At 46.7% G+C, this 19,901-nt stretch overlaps 1 protein-coding gene across 1 annotated transcript in view; it reads left to right on the top strand.

Moving 5' to 3' along the window:
- ZMYM2 (zinc finger MYM-type containing 2) overlaps positions 1–19,901 on the top strand; it is a 1,132,334-nt gene that overhangs the window by 1,025,325 nt on the left and 87,108 nt on the right. The window contains exon 20 of the mRNA XM_085621554.1: positions 11,146–11,260. Coding sequence (XP_085477680.1) covers positions 11,146–11,260 — 115 coding nt within the window. The remainder of the gene's footprint in view (positions 1–11,145; positions 11,261–19,901) is intronic.

Below are 19,901 nucleotides of genomic sequence, written 5' to 3' on the forward strand. Positions count from 1 at the left end.
GTGCGCGTGTCCGGGAAGCTGTCCGGGCTGTCACACATGACGGGGGGGGCTGAAGCCCTTTGCGTCCAATGGGATTGTGTGCTAAATTCTGTATATTAGCTGGTTACAAATTGAGGCAAACGTGAGAGGATTATTTACAAATATTCTTCCCTTCTGCAAATCAGGAAGTTAGCTTTAGGATGTGGGAAGATGAAACCAGAATCACTTCGAGCTTTAAAATAAATGGGCAGTGGTAGGATTTCAGTGGACCTTCTCGGACCTGCTCAACAGGCCATGGCCTGTCCACGAAAGCGGTGTCCAGCCGCCCTCAGACTTTCAGGCAAGAAAAGGGTTAAGGATGTGCCAAACACCGGTCCCGCAATGTGTCAAAAGGTGTGATAACTGCTACCAACCTATACTAAAGCAAATGGAGAATTGAATTTCCAAAGGATAACAGCCTTCACCTGTGAGCTGCTTCCTCTGTTCCATATTCCAGGTTGCCTATTCAAAGTGGAATACTCTGCTAAAAGAGTTTCCATTGATTTAAGGCTGAAAATGAATGATTATGAGTGAAATGAAGTGCCGCAAAAATGCCGCTAAATTTCCATATTTGTGCCGCTAAATTTCCATATTTGTGCCGCTAAATTTGCGAATCCGTGCCGCTATATCCTGGGGGGTCTGGTTTTTACCAGATACATCGTTACCGAAGGTAAGTAACTCGGACATTAGTCAAAGTAACACAAGACAGCTGTTCATGGTCAAAGGCAAAGGTGCAGTACGGCTACAAAAGAGGATGATTGTAGGTTCATCATTGTAAATGAAATCAGCATCATAAACTGTTTGATACACACCCTATTAGACCAGTTGATCATTGAATGATGTGCTGCGTGTAGATCTGTAAACATTATCAAACCTCATAACTCTTGTTACAGGGAAGTACATTTTTTGATGCTGTTCTTTTCTTTGTTCTGTTTTTTTCATGTTGCCAATAACATTATTTCCCATCCTTTATTCTAATAGTGATTTGCTTATGTAATACTGGTGCGCAAATATATATATATATATATATATTCACTGAAAAAACCATAGGTTTCAGGGGTGTTATAGTTAGCTGGACTTTTCACTTGTACAAAACCATTGAAATTCCCCCGTTATAGTTAGTTCAGCTAACTATAACTCGCGCGCCCGCAATGCACTGCTGATGACGTCACATATTACATCACTCATGACATGGTCAGTGACATCACTCATGACATCACTGATGACATCTCAAATGACAAATCCTTGTGATAGAGTGGCAGACCTCCTCTCACCCTAATATAACCTTTGATACACACATTCAAAAATAGAGACTAAAATTTTCAAAACAATGGACATACCAATACCAGTTACAACAACCTCTTCAGTAATTCTAAGATCCACATACACATCCACTCATTCACCAACAGTCCTATACAGTCACTCATACATGTACTCACTCATCCTATGTACTCGTACACCTATACATTCTGTTACACAATGCCACTCATCCATAGAGTTACTCACACACATAGTCACTCATGCTAATAAAGAATCAAACATACATTTACTTGCATATACAGTTATACACACACCACCACACTTACTTCTACGGAAACTTACACATACTTAGTCTTTTAAACAATCACTTATAGAAACACATACTTATTCATACAGGAACTCTTTCAATCTCTCACTCTCACATATACTCACTTATATACACCAATAGTCACATATACTAGTTTAAAACATATGTAGTTACTCATAAAGACACTATTGAGACAGTCATTCACTCACTAATACACCCATACACACACTCATCCACCCATACAGTCCTGCACACATGCTGTCTTCAACACATACAAACAGTGAGTCACTCATTCATGCACCTATGCACTACGTAATACCCCCCACCAAACCATGCAGACACTCAGACTGATACTCAAAAAACCAACTAATAACCTATATAGACACCCATGTAGCTACTCACCAACCCATGCAGCCACTTATACACAAAGTGAGAGACTGATACAGATATTTACATATTTAAACATTACTCCCTAAGCCATGTATTCACTATGATACACATCAGTCAGTTACACAATCAATTTTTCAAAAACAAATCATCCATTTAGACACTTATATACCCATATATTCTTCCATCGACCTTGAGATATACATATATAAAACATATTTAATTTTCAGAAAAACAGACATTCACTGGATGATGTCATCAGTGATGTCATCAGTGATGTCATTTGAGATGTCATGAGTGATGTCACTGACCATGTCATGAGTGATGTAATATGTGACGTCATCAGCAGTGCATTGCGGGCGCTCGAGTTATAGTTAGCTGAACTAAGTATAACGGGGGAAAAGTCCAGCTAACTATAACACCACTGAAACCTATGGTTTTTTCAGTGAATTTCTGAGGGTTTTTTAAATGCTAATTCCTAACTATAACGTGCCTGAAACCTATGGTTTTTTTCTGTGAATTTCAAAGGTTTTTTAAATGCTAATTTCTAACTATGCCTACAGAGATAGGACATGTGAAGAAAGAAGAAAAAATGCACAGAAAGAAAAAAAAGAAGTGCAGAAAGAAGCAACAGAAGTCCTCAAAGACGAAGAAAAGTGCAGGAAGAAGGATAACGTGCAGAAAGAACAAAAAGAAGAGCAGAAAGAATCCTTGTTGCATAATCATCCTGTACCCTCAAGTTTTTCAGACGGATACTGGTGGTAACTTAGTCTGACTAACCAGTCCTAGAGCCAGTGCTATGTTAAAAGACACTTAGAATACAGTGAAAACACCTACATACACTAGGGAACATTATGCGTTGGGATCCCCCTGTGATTAGCATGACCTCCTCTGTAAGCCCCTAGTATATAATAGGGCAGGGGGATTAATACTACCTCTTAAAACAGGCCACAGGGCGTTTTTGCACACGTTAACTCAGGCCCCGTCCCCTCCATTCACCACTGTGTAAACACGCCCTGTGTCCGTTTTTAGTTGGGAGATTCAGTTCATTTGAATCCTGAGGGTCCCTAGGGTCCAACTAGCCCGCTAGGTACCTCCAGTAAGTGCCACAGAGCTGCGTTGCAGAGAGGTGTAAAAAGTGGCACAGCCTGGACCACCTCTCTGCAATGCAGCTCAGTGACGCTTACTGGAAGCACTTGGTGGGCTAGTTAGCCCCCAGGGGCCCTCAGTATTGAAGGGAAATTATATCCCCAATTTAAAACGTGCCATAGTGCGTGTTTGCACACGTCACCTCAGGCCCCGTCCCCTCCCTTCACCACTGTGTAAACGCGCCCTGTGGCTGTTCTAAGTTGAGAGATTAAGTCCCCTTGAATCCTAAGGGTCCCTAGGGTCAAACTAGACCACTAGGTACCTCCAGTAAGCGCCACAGAGCTGCTTTGCAGAGAGGTGTAAAAAGGGGCTTGGCCTCAGAACACCTGTCTGCAGCGCAGCTCCCTGGCGCATACTGGAGATGCCTGTTGGGCTAGTTGGCCCTCAGGGACCCTCAGTATTGAAGAGGAATTAATTCCCCAACTTACAACTCGCCAGGGGGCGCGTTTGCAGAGTGCTGCAAGGAGGGGGCGTGGCCTCCGGAACAATGCCAGTCTTTTATTTATTTTAATTTTTTAAGAAGGGGGGCTGTGTGGTTCCCCCTTCTTATTCTAATTTATTGGCCCTGATGACCCCATCCCCCAGGGCCTGTCTCCTAATTATATTTTTTTGACCCCAATCCCCAGGGCCGGCCACTATTTTTTATTATTTTTAAAAAACATATATTTATAGACACACCTAGGACATGCTGGACAAACCGTACGTACCTATCACCATGACGATTTGAGTGATATTCATTAAAAGGCGACTATGCATACAATGAATCCACGTGGAATGTATTTACACCACTAGTGAAGCTCTGACATGTTTGATGCCCTACCGTGCCTAATCCCGGTAGACACCCTTATCGTTTATTTATACAAACATGGGTAGCTATTGACGGACACATTTAATACACATGCACACCAAGCCATTCAAAGGGGATTCGACAAAAATTCGACCAAAACTATGTAAGAAACCCCCCTCACGGTTAATAAAACACACATCCACTGCCGGATGTGTAATACTTTTTATTTTACTCTCTGGAAAGGGGACGAACATCACTTGAGAGTCACAGCGCGCTCCTAGCAGAGCCCAATGCTGTGTTGCACCCACCATTGCCTGCCGAGTGCCACACACCTCTGTGTTGTATTCCACCAGCTAGTGCATATGCTATGACACTCTCTAGCCCATGTGCACTGTAACACCACCCCGTGAATATGTCATGCCACACTGTCTTCGCACGGGTTATATTGCCCCATCTAACGTGCCTTCCTCGATGCCTATGTTATAACGCACAGTGCTATGCCATACATATTACAATCTGGGATCCATATCTTTGTCACAGTGCATATGCAACGTTACACTCCCCAGCACATATTTTATATTACAACTTTAGAGACTAGTTAGGTTACACAACACTGCCCTGTGCATATTACACTCCAAGGCGCACATCGCATAGCACGCGCTAGTGCCTGTGCTATCTTGCGCTCTCCAATGAATCTGTCATTGCGAACAATGTATTGCATATTATATTTCACGCCCGGTTCATCTTATATCACACTTTTTGGTGCATAGTTTATACCATACACTATATCTAGTTTTCATTTTCAATCGTGCTCTCAGGACTATGTTCTATATAACACTGTGTTCACCTACCCTTTTCAAGGGCATTACATTTTGCGATAGGGGGTGGAGGGTCAGGGGGTGTTTCTGCCAAGTGAGCCCGGAGTCAGTCACAAACGTCCTCTTCCTCCTGAATAAAAGTGAGATTATGCTGCATACTTGTTCATATTTTAAGTAGTTCGCACAGACACACGTTTTAAAAACTATAAAGTTCCTAATACCCGCCTTCTCTGAACAGTTAGCTTGCTGCCCCATCCCCCTCCTCCCTATCCTCTGTTGTGTGAATCCATGGACTAGCCTCCTCCCTCCTTCCATGCATGGTCTGATGTGCTGCCACTGCCCTCGATTTAGTATGATGTACCAGTCCCCTCCTCCTGCCCTCCATTGCCCAATTCTATGCCCCATCATTGACCTCCTGCTTAAACTCTGTGCTTAGCTTGCTGTCCCTATTCTCCTTCCCCCTGCCCTCCGATGTCTTTGTGCATGCCCCTGCTCCATCCTTTTTGCCCACCATGTTCCATGGACCTGCCACTCCTATCTACTCTGAGTGTTCTGTTGAGCTGCCACTCCCCTCCCACCTGCCTAGCATTGTCAGATGACTGTAACCTGTCCCTGCCACCTCCACCCTGCCTGTCCACATGCCATGCCCCTATCCTCTTCCTCCTGTCCTACATGGTCCATTGTACTGCCACCTCCACCCTGCCCTCCCTGGTCTGTTGTGCTGCAACTGCTCCTCCTGCCTGCCCAGTGCGGTCTGTTGTGAGGCCCCTTCCCCTGAACTTTGTCTGTGCACAGGTCCTGACCCTCCCTTCTATCCTCCATCGCCCTTTGTGCATGCCCCTGCACCCTCCTTCTTGCCCATCATAGCCATTGTGCTGCCACTAACCCTCCCACTTGCCATGCATGGTCTTCTGTGCTGCCATGGCCCCTCCCACCTTCCCTGTGTGGTCAGTTAGCTGCCCCTGACCCCCTCCCACCTTCCCTCCATGGTCTGTGTGTATGCCATCACAGTCTCACTGTTGCTCTTCATGGTGTGTCTTGCTTCTAGTGCCCATCCTGCCTGACCTCCATGGCTATCTTGCTGCTCCTGCCCTGCCCCCTTGCCCCCAGCCCTCTGTTTACATGTGCAGACCCCTACTCCCTCCCTCCTGGCTTGTCTGTTCCATTGTAATGCCCCTGATCAGTCCCTCCTGCCCTTTATGGTCTGTTATGCTGCAGCTTTCTCTCCTGTCTGTCCATTATGGTCAGCTAGCTACCATTGCCTCTTGCCCCTCTGTTCTCTGTTGTCCATGTGCATGGTCCTGTCCCCTCCCTCTTGCTTTCTATGGATTGTTGTGCTGCACTCCCGTCCCGCATGCCCTGTGTGGTGTATTGTGCTGCTGCAAACCCTGATGCCTGCCCTGCAGGGTCAGTTTGGTGCACCTCTCCATGTCACTCCTGTCCTTTGTTATCCAAGTCCATGTCCCTACCCCATTTCCTTCCATGATCCAATGTACCATACTTGCGAACATTTTGAACTTGGTAAGAGGGAGATTTTGAAAAAAAACTGGGGTATTGATTTTCCCCTTTGAGTTACATTAAAAAAGAGGAGATTGTAGACAGGAGACAGATCAAATAAAGCCCATTTGAGCTTAAAAACATTGGACGTTTCCTGGCTGAATCAGGTCTGTTGGCATGTATGGTTGTACTACCATTGCCTCTTCCTTCTGCCCACAATGGTCTATTACATTGCCACAGCCTCTCTTGCAAGTCCTGTATTGTTGGTTTGTTGCCCCTGCCCCCCTTTCCACTGCCCTCCATAGTCTGTTGTGCTGCCACGGCCCTTCCTGCCTGCTCAGTGTGGTTAAATTGTTGCCTTTGCACCCTCCTACCTGCCTTCAATTTTCAGAGTCCGTGCCCCTGGCCTCTGCCTCTCAACAGTATCCTAATGAACAACTAGATTGCTAACATTCTATATTTATTACAAAAGTGTGGAACGCCTGACATCATCTTGATGTAATCAAAACTGTAATACCTAGAGCATTTCCTTTAGAAATTACATATATGAGAGGGTCTTATTGGCATCAAAATTATGGTTAGTGCTCTAAAAGACTAAAATAAGGACATATTTTCTGAGTTTTCAAATAGCGACAAAGCACTTTTAAATTATTTGTTATCTTTGTTTTTTTATCCAGTTGACCACTTGATTAAATGTTGCACTTAGGGGATGTGGTGTTACTTCCAGAACTGCAGACTTTGCAACTGGGGAACCAGGTTGGAGTTTCTGCTTCAGCTCGACATTCTGTGATTCTGGTCAAATCACTTAGTCTCCCCATGTCTACAACCAAAATGAATTTGTTCTTGTGTGATGTAACCAATGCTCATGTAAAGCACTCCAATACCTGACAAGTCTGCACTACATAACACTGCAAAAACACAAAATAATAAGTGTTTTGCACACTTCTGTCATTGGGCTATATTTGGGCTACATCTGGGTGATTTTGGGCTACATTTGGGCTCTTTTGTCTCCGGTGGCCATCTTGGGAGATTTATTTGTTATGAAGTTTCCTAATTTCCTCATGTACTGCAGTCTCCTCAGTAGGAAATGCTTTCAGTTTTTTACTTTGATTCCATCATGAAGGTATTCAGATATGTCACACATTTGCCATAAATTCTGAAAGTTAGCACTCTAGTTGCTCATTAGATCACTGTAGTAAAACTACTGTTCACCATAGAAGTCTGCTCCTGGTATTAAAAGTGCATGCTTCAGTCTGCATGTCAGAATTTTTTAATGAAATAGAAGAGGATTTGAGAAGTCACTCAAAATGTGCCCTCATTTTCTTTCTTCAGCATTAATCATAATTTCTATGGCAAAATGAACCTCCTCATTGTGTTCCTTTTTAAATTAAATGTTTTAAGTGTTACCAGTTTATTCCAATCAAGATGGCTTCAGGTGTGCCATACTTTTGTCATAATGAAGACAGTAAGCGCTCTAGTTGTTTTTAAGAACACTCTGGGACATTCTGTCATTGGGCTATACTTGGGCTACATCTGGGTGATATTTGGGCTACATTTGGGCTCTTTTGTGTCTGGTGGCCAGCTTGGGAGACTTATTTGTTATGAAGTTTCCTAATTTCCTCATGTACTGCAGTCTCCTCAGTAGGAAATACTTTCAGTTTTTTACTTTGATTCCATCAAGAAGGCATTCAGATGTGTCACACATTTGCCATAAATTCAGAATGTTAGCACTCTTTTTGCTCATTAGATCACTGTAGTAAAGCTACTGCTCACCAGGGAAAACTGCTGCTGGTATTGAAAGTGCATGTGTCAGTCTGCATGTCAGAATTTTTTAATGAAATAAAAGAGGATTTCAGAAGTCAAAATGTGCCATAGTTTTTCTTTCTGCAGCACTAATCATACTTGTTATGGAAAAATGAACCCCCTCATTTTGTTCCTTTTTAAATTAAATGTTTTAAGAGTTACCACTTTAATCCAAGCAAGATGGCTTCAGGTGTGCCATACGTTTATCATAAGTAGGACTGTTAGCGCTCTAGTTGTTCTTTGGAACACTCTGGGAAGCTGCAGTAGAACACAAAGGAATCAACTGACAGTCTCTGCCCTTGTTGGATGTACATGTTTTACTGAGAATGTCAGACTTCATTCTCACATGACTGAGAAAGAGAATGTGAATTTACAGAAAATAAGCTCTCAGTTTAGCTTATAGATCACCTTCCAAACCTCTGTGGGAAAAGCATGAGAAAATATTTTTCTCTCAATCATGATATCCCAGCAGAAGGCTTTTTCACATGGTGAAATCACCTTAGAACATACCACAATTCCTAGAATGAGTATGGTACCATCAACAAATGATTTATAATGTAACTAAAGTCTTAAAACCTTCTATTAACTGCAATGCTTTTTAATGAGGTGCTATCATGTATATTGGTCCCAAGATGGCTGCCAACACTTCTTGGATGAAGTGCTGACAGCCAATCAGATCTCAGGATGAGATGTGTGGTTAGGCTCCGCACACATATATATATGATTTTACTTTTGATTTTCTCAGGAACTACTGAACAGATTGACACCAGACCTGCAAAAGGCACTTCCCTGAGCTGAGGACTACCTCTCTGCCAAATTTCAAGTAATTCTGTTCAGCCGTTCGGGCTGTTCCTTGGACTAAAGGTCCTTATGGAAAATTGCATGGGGAAAACGCGTTTTGGGACCCCCCTTTTTTCTCAGCCCCCGCTTGACGAATCCCCCCGAGACTTTCAGGGTAGGAGCGGAGCGGAGCGCCCCACCTATTTTGAAAATTTCGCGAGGATTCGTCAACCGGCGCTAAAGTTATTCCAAATAGAATGTTGCGGATTTCCTATGGAAACACGGTCCTAACTATAACTATCTACTGGCGACCGCCAGTAGATAATATATATATATATATATATATATTCACTCATAAAACCATAGGTTTCACACATGTTATAGTTAGCTGGACATTTCACTCGTGAAAAACCATTGAAATTCCCCCGTTATAGTTAGTGCAGGCAACTATAACTCACGCGACCGCAATCCTCTGCTGATGACGTCAGATATTACATCACAGTATTTAGACACTTATTTACCCATGTCTTCTTCCATTAATTTTTAGCTATACATATATTACAAATATTTTTTTTTTCAAAAAGACACATATGTCATCAGTGATGTAATATCTGACGTCATCAGCAGAGGATTGCGGTCGCGTGAGTTATAGTTGCCTGCACTAACTATAACGGGGGAATTTCAATGGTTTTTCACGAGTGAAATGTCCAGCTAACTATAACATGTGTGAAACCTATGGTTTTTTCAGTGAATTTGTACGGTTTTTTAAATGCTAAGTTATGTATTTTTTTTAAGCTTTTTCACCGTGCGCGCACCGTGCGCGCGCCCACTTTACGCAGTTTGCGGAATTTTTCTGTTTCTACCGTACGCGCACGCTACACGTACTCCGCAAAAAAATTGAAGGAAATTTTGGCCCTTGGGGGTCCTTCTGGGACCCCTGACAAAGGCTAGGGGGTCAGGAACTGTCCACCCTGCTCCCTTTTCACGTTCTCCACCTTTGTTTTTCACCCCCTCAGACTGCGAGAGACAAAATGGCGGCCGACACTTCCTAGTTTCGACCGATTCGAATGTTTACTAAGATCTAACAACCAATCGGAATCGCGCACGGCAGCGTGCGCGTACGGTAAGTTTTACCGTACGCGCACAGTGCGCGCTTATAGATATATATATGCTTTTAAATGCTATTTTCTCAGGAAATACTGAACAGATTTACACCAGACCTTCAAAAGGCACATCCCTGACCTGAGGACTACCTCTCTGCCAAATTTCAAGTAATTCTGTTCAGCCGTTCGGGCTGTAGCTTGGACTAAAGGTCCTATGGAAAAATGCATGGGGAAAACGTGTTTTGGGACCCCTCCCTTTTTCTCAACCCCTGCTTGACGAATCCCCCCCGAGACTTTCAGGGAAGGAGCGGAGCGCCCCACCTATTTTGAAAATTTCGCGAGGATTCGTCAATCGGCGCCAAAGTTATTCCAAATAGAATGTTGCGGATTTCCTATGGAAACACGATCCTAACTATAACTATCTGGGGCGACCGCCAGTAGATTTTATATATATATATATATATATATCCCTTATACTAATAGCTATTAGTTCATTTAATACTCCTGCATTTAGCTGTATACCTAATGTTTTTATGGCAATGATAGCCAATATTAATTGAAACATGGTACAGAATGTTTGCATGTTCGTGCACCTGGTGTGGTTGATTTTTCTAGTAAGCAACCAAAATGTATAGACCCTTCATGCTGAAGATAGTAAATCTAAAATTCGGACAACACTTGGAAGGGGTGCTCTTTTCAACACTGTCTATTGTCTTTACCTTTTGAGATATTTTTAGAGGCTTTTAATTGTACTGCTTTGGAGACGTTGGCTAGTTTCTGGAAAGATAAGGGCAAACTCTTTGAGATTGTGAACGCCACTGCAGATTTTAATTTAGAATTCCCATGAATGACCGCTCCAACTACTCTCTGTAAACATCTGCACATACATTAAGAATTCACTGCTGCATAGATCGTGACACCGACTCATTCTTCAAAGCTTTCTTTCTAAGGTGTGCGCATCTTCTTATTCATAGACTGGCTATTGATATTGAGGCAGCAATTTAAAAACTCATAATTTGTTTATACTGAAAGACAAAGACATAGAAATGTATATTTGAAAGCAAGTACCTTATTGTTTAATTGTAATTAATTGTTCAGATTGCCCTAACATAGGCAACAATAAAAGTACTTCGAAGTTAACAGCAAACTAACTTGTATTCATCCAGAGACCTAGGATTGAACCCCCAAATTGAACTGAACAGGTTAACCTAACTTATATCTATGTTTTCCTTGTAGTTTTTACATGGCAGCGGAAGAAAGGATAATATATTTATTGATCTTCAGTACTGTACGTTTGGTCAAGAATTAAATAAAATAATAAAATGTTGGCAACCAAGCATACTTCCAGATGGTAAGTTTATTATATTGATATAAGGGTTTTGCTACTGCATGTTCCTACTTTCGCTATGCTTCTTATATATTGTAAGTGTTCTTGAGCTGCCAGGCAGCAGCTTTTTGAGCTATACATCATCCAAGCCTGTAAAAATAAAAACTTAACCCTAGGCTATCCAGGCCCTGTGGGACCCCATGTTCTCTAACTGTAGTGGTTGTTATGGTTTTATTTTGCTGGTGTTTATGTATTTTTTGTTGAAGGTTTAGCTGGTGAGAAACTTGCTCAGAGACCCTCCATAAGGCTGTATTGCTGCACATTGTTTTTGTAAATTGTTTTTTTCTGCATGAGGTGTGCTTACACATTATTAGGCTCTGTTTGCACTATTTGGTTCTTCACCATGACGTGGATGGTGTTTTCTGAACTGACTCTGATCCCATTCAAATGACTACAGTGAGGCAGCCATTTTCCCCCTCACACCAATACGTGCGCAGCTGTTTATTCGGCCCTTTAGCCTTCCTTGAGGTGGAGTTGGAATGCCATAGACCATCCTCTGCAGAGGTATTATCATCTGTAGTAGTTTTTGAAAGGGTGGCAGGCGTGCTGGAATTCTCTCTTCCAATGAAGGAAAAGAAAACAAATCACCTGACAGAGATCCTTCAGCTTGCCTCTGCGGCCTGAAAGCACTTGCTCCCATTTAATGAGGCACTGTTTGAGCTCATCTAGCCAGTCCTGAGACAAACCTGCATTAGCTCCAGCGGTAAGCCGCTATCTATCTGCACCTGGTGATCCAGTCTTATTTTCCCACTCGTTGTCAAAAAGCCTGGCATTATCCTGTACATACCAAAATCTTGGTCTTTCCCCAAAGCAACTTATAACCGGGGTTCCAAAAAACTGGAGGGAGTGGGGAATAATTGTTTTTCCCTAAGGGAGTTTGCACTTAGATCGGTGAACGCTATCAGCTTACGAACTAAGAACACCTATGTATTGTGGGAGATGGGGCAGATGGTAGTGTAGAGCCTTTCAGGGCAGATATAGTCCAAGGTGGGTAGGATGCTGCGGAACGGATCCCCAGAGTGGGTCTGAACACCGATGATTTGTTTGCTATGTCCTTGGGATCCTCTGTAGTGATCAGAAAAAAAGGCCTGGCATTGTTTGATTAACTTTTCGGGCAATACCCAATTAGTTTGCTGGACTTGCCTCTTGATGGGGCTTGACTGATTGTGAGAAAGTGCCATCTTTCTTGCATGGTATGCCCCCACTTTTTGCTGAATTGCTCAATGTACTTTGACCGAGTGTGCCCTAGACTCCTGCCAATCAGGTGCCCAGGGCCTATGTCCCTTCCCTAAAAACCTAAAACCCAAATTGGCAAACCCTGGCCACATGTCAGCCCCTGGTAAATGGACCCTAGGTACCCAGGGCCTTGTGACCAGGGAAGGCCTCTAGGGGCTACAGCACTTATTGTGCCACCCTTAGAGGCCCTGTACCCTAACACAAACACACTGCCCTTGCAGGCTGAGTGTCTGGGTACGAGACAAAACAGAGTCGACATGGCACACATCCCTGTGTGCCATGCCCACAAAATAAACTGCCCTGGCATACATCAGCCACCCCTCTAGCTGGGTGCCCTATGCCAGTGGTGTGGGCACAGGAGCATGAGCGCTGTGCCCCTACAGTGCCCAGGTCCATTCCTGGGCACTGTAAATGCAGTGCTGCCATTTAAGAGTATATGGTGCTGGGAGATCGTCAACACGAACTCCACAGCACCATGATGGCGTCACTGAAGACTGAGGAGTTTGGTATCAAACTCCTCAGCACATTAAACCCGCACTGATGCCAGTGCAGGATTTAATGTACAATGCATGACAGAAGGCATCTTTGAGATGCCCCCTGAACCTAATCTACAATCCACGTCTGGTCTGAGGGGCTGCCTAGTCTGCCACACAGCAGACATGTTGCTGGACCCCAGGGTAGAGAGCCATCCGCTCTCTTGGGCCTGAAACAATGCACATCCTGGGCGAGGTGGAGGTGCTAGGTCTCCTCCCCCAGGATGGGCAAGGGGAAGCTTCAAAGGCATGCCGCCTTTGTGAGCTTCTCCAGGCCACTTGCTGTACCCAGCAACTGGCCCCTACCGGTTCTCAACCCCCACTCTGGCGGTAAGACTGGCCGGAAACCCGAAGGAAGGACAGGGGGTGTGCCAGCCTCTGCCAACCCCACCCCTCAGGTGGGGGAGGCGAGGTGAAGCACGTCCCCGGGCTCTCGCCATCTTGAAGATTGGGAGCCCTGCCCAATCAGGACTAGGCCACCCTTTACCTACCTGTAACGCCCCTAAATGTAGTATTTAGGGGCACCCTGAACCTTCCTTCCTTAGATTCCAGATTCTGAAACAGCAAAGAAGATCAAGAAGAAAGAAGACCTGCCGTGCCGCTGCTAAGAAGAGGAAGACACCAACTGCTTTGGCCCCAGCCCTACCGGCCTGTCGACCCTAGAATCTGCTCCTGCTAAATCCCGGCACCTCCTGTGGCCAGCAACCTCACAAACCCCGGATGACCTGGTTACCTTGTGACTCTTAGCATCTGGGACTCCCACGAGCAGTGGCTCTGCTCAAAGCATGTACCTAACCCCTGGCATCAGCCCGGAACCACGAACCCTGCACACTTTGCACCCGCCAAGCCTGGCCTGTGCTGGAGTGGACAAAGACCCCGAGGACGTCCCCCCGGCGACTGTGACCCCGAATCCGGCACCTAAGGACTCACCTCGACGCTCCTGACGATGCCTGCAGCCTCAGAATCAGGGACCCCCCCAACCGCGATCAACAGAGGGTAAGATTTCCCGACACCAAAAGGCACCCGGCGCCCTGCGGTCCCATGTGCCCGACTTCTGGGTACCTACCTATCCTCCAACTACCCAACTTACCTGTCGAAGTGGTGGGCACACCTGAAGAATCTTCATCCCCGAGCTTGCAGCCTTTGTTCGTCCTTTGGCTTTGCCATTGCAATCCATTGAGCGCCCGAAGGCTCAAAAGCACCCTGCACCCAGCCGCCCGAGTGGCCCTGGCAGTGCAACTTCTTCTCCTTCCTACTTCCCCATTTGCCCTGAGCAAGTAACCAAGAGCCCAGCTCCCACAGCCGCGTGGCCTGCTAGTCAGCAGCCACCAACCAAGGCCCCCCTGCCTCCCATAGGATAACATTGGGCCTAACTCAGTCTGCACCCGGCTGCCCCTGTGCCACTGAGGGTGTAACAACTGTACTTACCTGACCCTGGGAGACCCCTGAGTCTGTGCCCAGAACCTTAACTCTGCCAGTCGAGTACTTACACAAAAACAGATAACTCACTTTTCTTCCATAGGGTAACATTGACTGGTTTCTTCTGAAATTTCTTCTAAGTGTGGAGTTTCTAAACTTTAAAATATTCACCTAAAATCAACCGAGTAACGAAAACGGAAATACTCACCTGCTATTAGGAGAAATCCCAGTGCTGGATGTTGGTGCCCAGCACTGACCCTGAAAAGTACTCCCAACCGTACTTTCCACTAACTCAGTTTTCTTCCATAGGAAACCATTGGCTGTTTTTCTGTGAAATTTCTTCTCAGTGTCGATTTTTGCAAACTACAAATGTTCTTTAAAAAATCGTACCATCTGTGAAAACGTAATTACTTACCTGTTTTAGATAGATGCCCCAGTACTGAGCCTAGGAGCCCAGCACTGGATTACAAAAGTAACTAGAACATACGTTACCCGTAACTTGAATTTTCTTCCGTAGGAAACCATTGACTGTTTTTCTGTGAAATTTCTTCCAAGTGTCAATTTTGCAAACTTATAAATATTCCTTAAAAATCGCCTGTATAACTTAGATGCAGTTTCTCAACTGCTTACAGGTGGTAGGTACACTAGTGCTGGATCCAGGATCCAGCACTGACCTAGAAAAAGTAACCATAACCTCACTTACCTGCTAAGTGAATTTACTTCCATAGGATAACATTGGTAATTTGATTAGAAAAGGTTTCTAAGTGTCAACTTTTAAAGTAGCAAAATATTGCTAAAAAATCACAACAGTAACTAAAAAGTATTTACTCACTTGTTTCCAAGAACTGTCCCAGGACTGAATCTAGGATCCAGTCCGGGAGTTAGAAAAGTAATCCTGAAAGTAATCAATTGCATGTAACTTAAAATTCCCATTGAGCTCAATGTATTATTGTGTTTGAAATTGTGTTGCCTATTGCAACAATATGTAACTATTACATTCCAAGCCAATTGTCTTTTGCAAAGTATTTAACCTAAACATCTCATTCTGAGAATGTATATTTTGATACCTCTTGTTGGTTCTAAAATAAAACAACCATATATTTTTATATACAAACCATTGGCCTAGAGTTCAGTTCTTGAGTGTGTGAGACCATTTGCTGACTGAGTGTGTACAACAAATGCTTTACACTGTCCTCTGATACTGCCTTACTGCTCGACCAAGCTACCACTTTAGAGAGTAAGGTTATATCTAACTTTAGCCTCTGCCAAACCTCTGGGGACTGTGGACTCTATACACACTGTACCTATTTGGGAACAGTATATATAGAGCCACTTTCCTACACTAATTGGTGAAGGAGCAGACCTTGCCCTTGAAGTTCAAAGTGGGTTGGGCTATGGGTCATTCCTTCGAGTTGTCTCCTTCCTGTGAATTTCACTGGCAGTACTACAATTTTGAGGTTATTTGAAATGTATGTCCACTCGCCAGTCCAGCAGCTATACCTGAGGCTGAGCCAGATCGAAGGGCAAACAATAGCACTTGGGAAGATGTTTTAGTTTTCCTTCTAAGGATCACATTTGGCCTGTGATTGAAAGGTCATCACATTATCTTTAGACCTGGTAGGGCATTACGAAAGACCAGTTGGACCCACAAATTATAAAATAGGGCTATGATGGATCTCATCAAGATCCACCCCAGACACTGTGACTGATCTCCAGTGGTGGTCTGTAGAGGAGAGCCTGTTCAGTTGGAAGTTTTGCCAACCACCAGCAGTGGCCATAGTTGTGACTCGTACCTACATCTTAGGGTGGAGTGCGCATGAGAGGAGTTAAATATTATGGCATCTGGTCTCCAGAGGAGCGTGGATTACATATCAACCCGGCTCAAACTGAATGCAATTCTCCTGAAGGCCTTCCCTTCGCGTTTGGTATATCTAAAAGAAACACGTAGTGATAGATTCCTTACCTTAGAATTACCCCCAGGCGTCAGACTGGATCCGGAAAGTTTTCATCAGCAGTACCCCTGCTCGTCGGAAGGTGGCGTCTGGCAGCTCCACATCTGTCGTTGGCGTTGAGGTCGCCGAGATGACGTCGTAGCAACTACTTAGACGCCGCGCTCACACGCTAATGTCAGTTCTTTCTTTTTCCGCGCCAGCAAGTGCAGATCTGGAGAGAGCGGTACCCCCAGTCATTTTTTGACTGAGTTTTTCGAGGGCTTTTTGCCTCTGCTTTTTCGAGTCGATCGACTCTTGATGCCGTATGGATGCCCAACTTCAAGTCTTGCGGGGACTGTCACCGCATGATGTCGGTGACAGACCCGCACCGCGTGTGTCTCTACTTCCTGGGGCGTGATCACGATGCCAAGTCGTGCCCCCGACTGCCAGGCCATGGCGCCGAAGACTTTGCGGGAGCTTTCCCGAAAGTTGCTTGAAATCCGGCAGTCGGCTACGCGCCGCTCAAAGTCCCGGTCCCTTAGGGACCGGCTGGGGAACAATCGCCATCGTTCGTCGGGATCGAAGTCTTCGCACTCGGGGTCAGGTAAGGCGAAGCTTCACAAGATGTCAAAGAAGCGTCATCGCTCTCCGGCTTCCCCCCCGCCTGTCGCGGTTGAGGGTGCGGGTGGTCCCCGGCTCCCCTCCTGCCCCCCGCTGCTCCGACAGAGCCTATGCAGTCGCTGTCGGCCTATCCGCCTTTCCCGGGTCCATCGGCGACTCGGGGCCAGCTACAGGAATTTCTGTCAGCCATGGCCCGCCTCGTTGGGCCCTGCCGGTGCGCCTTCAGGCCCCGTGGTCCAGACTGGAGGTCCTTGCCCTTCAGTGTCGGTGGCTCCTGCATCGCTATCAGCTTCGGCCCGGCGCCGCAGGGCCACCGTGGATCCAGGCCTGGATCCCGGTCGACACTGGCAGACCTTGTAACACCTCCACAGACCCCACCGGCACCACCTCAGACGTCACCCGTGGCACCGGACGACGTCGGCCCCGGATTCAGCCTCGATGTGCACACTGAGCCGGAACAGCGTCGCTCGACTCTGATGCTGATGGGAACCTTCTTTCCCTATGTCCAGCCTCCGTATTTTTGGCCTGTACATCAGCCTTCGGAGGAAGGGGAGGACCGGGAGGGGTCTGCGGACCCTCTCACAGCTCAGTGCGAGTATGACCCGGACTGAGCAGAGGAGATGGGGTATGCTAGTGGTCTTGACACCTCTCCTGACCTTGGCATGCTAACTCCTCCTACCGTGGCTATGGAGGAGGGTGATAGTTAGGCAGTGGTGTTGCGCAGGGCGGCCGAAGCTCTAGACCTCCAACTCCCTACAGTGGCCGTCAGGACTAACCATCTGATAGAAGTGCCGGCGGCTACCTCTGCGGAGCCACTCCTTCCTTTTAATGATGCACTTTCTGACGTTCTTTTGGGCACCTGGTCCAGGCCCAACACAGGGGCTCCTGTGGATAGCAACGTGGCCCGATGCCATCGTCCGGCCCCTGGCGACCCCTTTTTCCTCTCCCAACACCCCATCCCTGAGAGCTTGGTTGTCCAAGCCTCCATGTCCCAAAGCGCCTTCCTTACCGCACCCCCGGATAGGGAATCCAAGAGACTGGAACAGTTTTGGAAGAAGATTTTTTGTTCTGCCAGTTCAGGGCTGCGGTCTGTGAACACCGCATGCCTCTTGGGCCGTTATTTCCTCTCTGTGTGGGATACGGTGGCGCAAGTGCTGCCTCAGTGTCCAGAGGAGGCCCGGACAGTGCTCTCTCAGGCTATTGCTGAAGGGAGAGATGCATCCAAGTTTATAATTCGATGTGGCCTTGACACCACCGACTCGCTGGGCAGAGCGATTTCCACAACAGTGGCGCTCCGTCGCCATGCCTGGCTGAGGACTATTGGCTTTTCGGGGGATGGCCAGAACACACTCATGGACATGCCCTTTGATGGCATTCGCCTTTTTGGCAACAAGGCGGATAGTGCATTGGAGCGTTTTAAGGACTCCCGGGCTATGGCCAAGTCCTTGGGCCTTTCGGCCACTCACCCTCCTCCTGCCTTTCGTGGCCACGGAAGGGGCGCCCCGACACGTTTGCTTCAGAGCCACAGGCCTGCGCAGCAACAGTCTTCGCGCGGACGTGGGACCCGCCGAGGTATGTCAGGGGGCGCGTCATTCCACTTCCACCCCAGCCACCACTGCCCCAAAACCTTCCTAGTCCGGTATTTCAGGCCCATTGATCGCCAGTGGGCGGCAGGATGCGCCATCACCTCCCCCACTGGCGCACCATCACTACGGACCGGTGGGTTTTACAAATAGTCCAAAGGGGCTACTCCCTCTTAGCACTTCTTCAACACGAAGTTGTGGCCCTCTTGGCTAAGGGGACCATTGAGCGCGTTCCTGCGCCAGAAGTAGGTCGTGGTTGTTATTCCCACTACTTTCTGGTGCCCAAGAAGGACAAGGGCCTGCGTCCTATCTTAGACCTCCGGAACATCAATCGCTTCCTCCGGAAGGAGAAGTTCGAGATGTTAACTCTGGCTCAGGTCTTGTCTGCTCTCGACCCTGGAAACTGGATGGTAGTGTTGGATCTGCAGGATGCATATTTCCATATTCCAGTCCTGCCGACTACCGGCGTTACCTGCGGTTTACGGTAGGCCACGAGCACATTCCGTTTACCGTGCTCCCCTTTGGCCTTACCAGCGCCCCTCGGGTGTTCACGAAAGGGATAGCGGTGGTCGCAGCTCATCTGCGCAGATCAGGGGTTCCAGTCTTCCCCTATCTTGACAACTGGCTGTTGAAGGCGGCATCGCCCCAGGCAGTAGTCTCCCACCTCCAGAATACGGCCGGCCTCCTGCATTTGCTGGGGTTTTACATCTATGTGCCAAAGTCACACCTGATTCCCTCTCAGAAGCTCCTCTTCATCGGAGAGGTTCTGGATACAACGCTCTTTCGGGTCTATCCTCCCAAACGGCGAGTCCAGGATATTCAGGCTCTGATTCCGATCTTTCGGCCTCTATCCTGGGTTTCGGTGGTCAGGCTGACCCTGAGGCTGACCCTGAGGCTGCTGGGTCTCATGGCCTCCTGCATGCTGCTGGTCGATCATGCCAGATGGCATATGCGGGCTCTGCAGTGGGACCTGAAGTTCCAGTGGGCGCATCATATGGGGAAGTTGTCTGAGTCCGTCCAGATCTCGGAGGGCACTACAAGACAGTTGCAGTGGTGGCTCACAAACCGGCATTGGGTCAATGGCAGATCCCTCTTCCTTCCCCAACCGGAGACCACACTGGGGTGACGGATGCGGCCCTCCTGGGATGGGGCGTCACATGGGAGAGGCGGAGATCAGAGACCTCTGGTCTCTGGCAGAGTCCCGACTCCATATCAACCTTCTGGAGCTTCGGGCGATCCGACTTGCACTGAAGGCATTCCTTCCCTCTGTGAAGGGGAGAGT

Source organism: Triturus cristatus, chromosome 8 (genome assembly GCF_964204655.1).
Source record: "Triturus cristatus chromosome 8, aTriCri1.1, whole genome shotgun sequence".
NCBI lineage: Eukaryota > Metazoa > Chordata > Amphibia > Caudata > Salamandridae > Triturus > Triturus cristatus.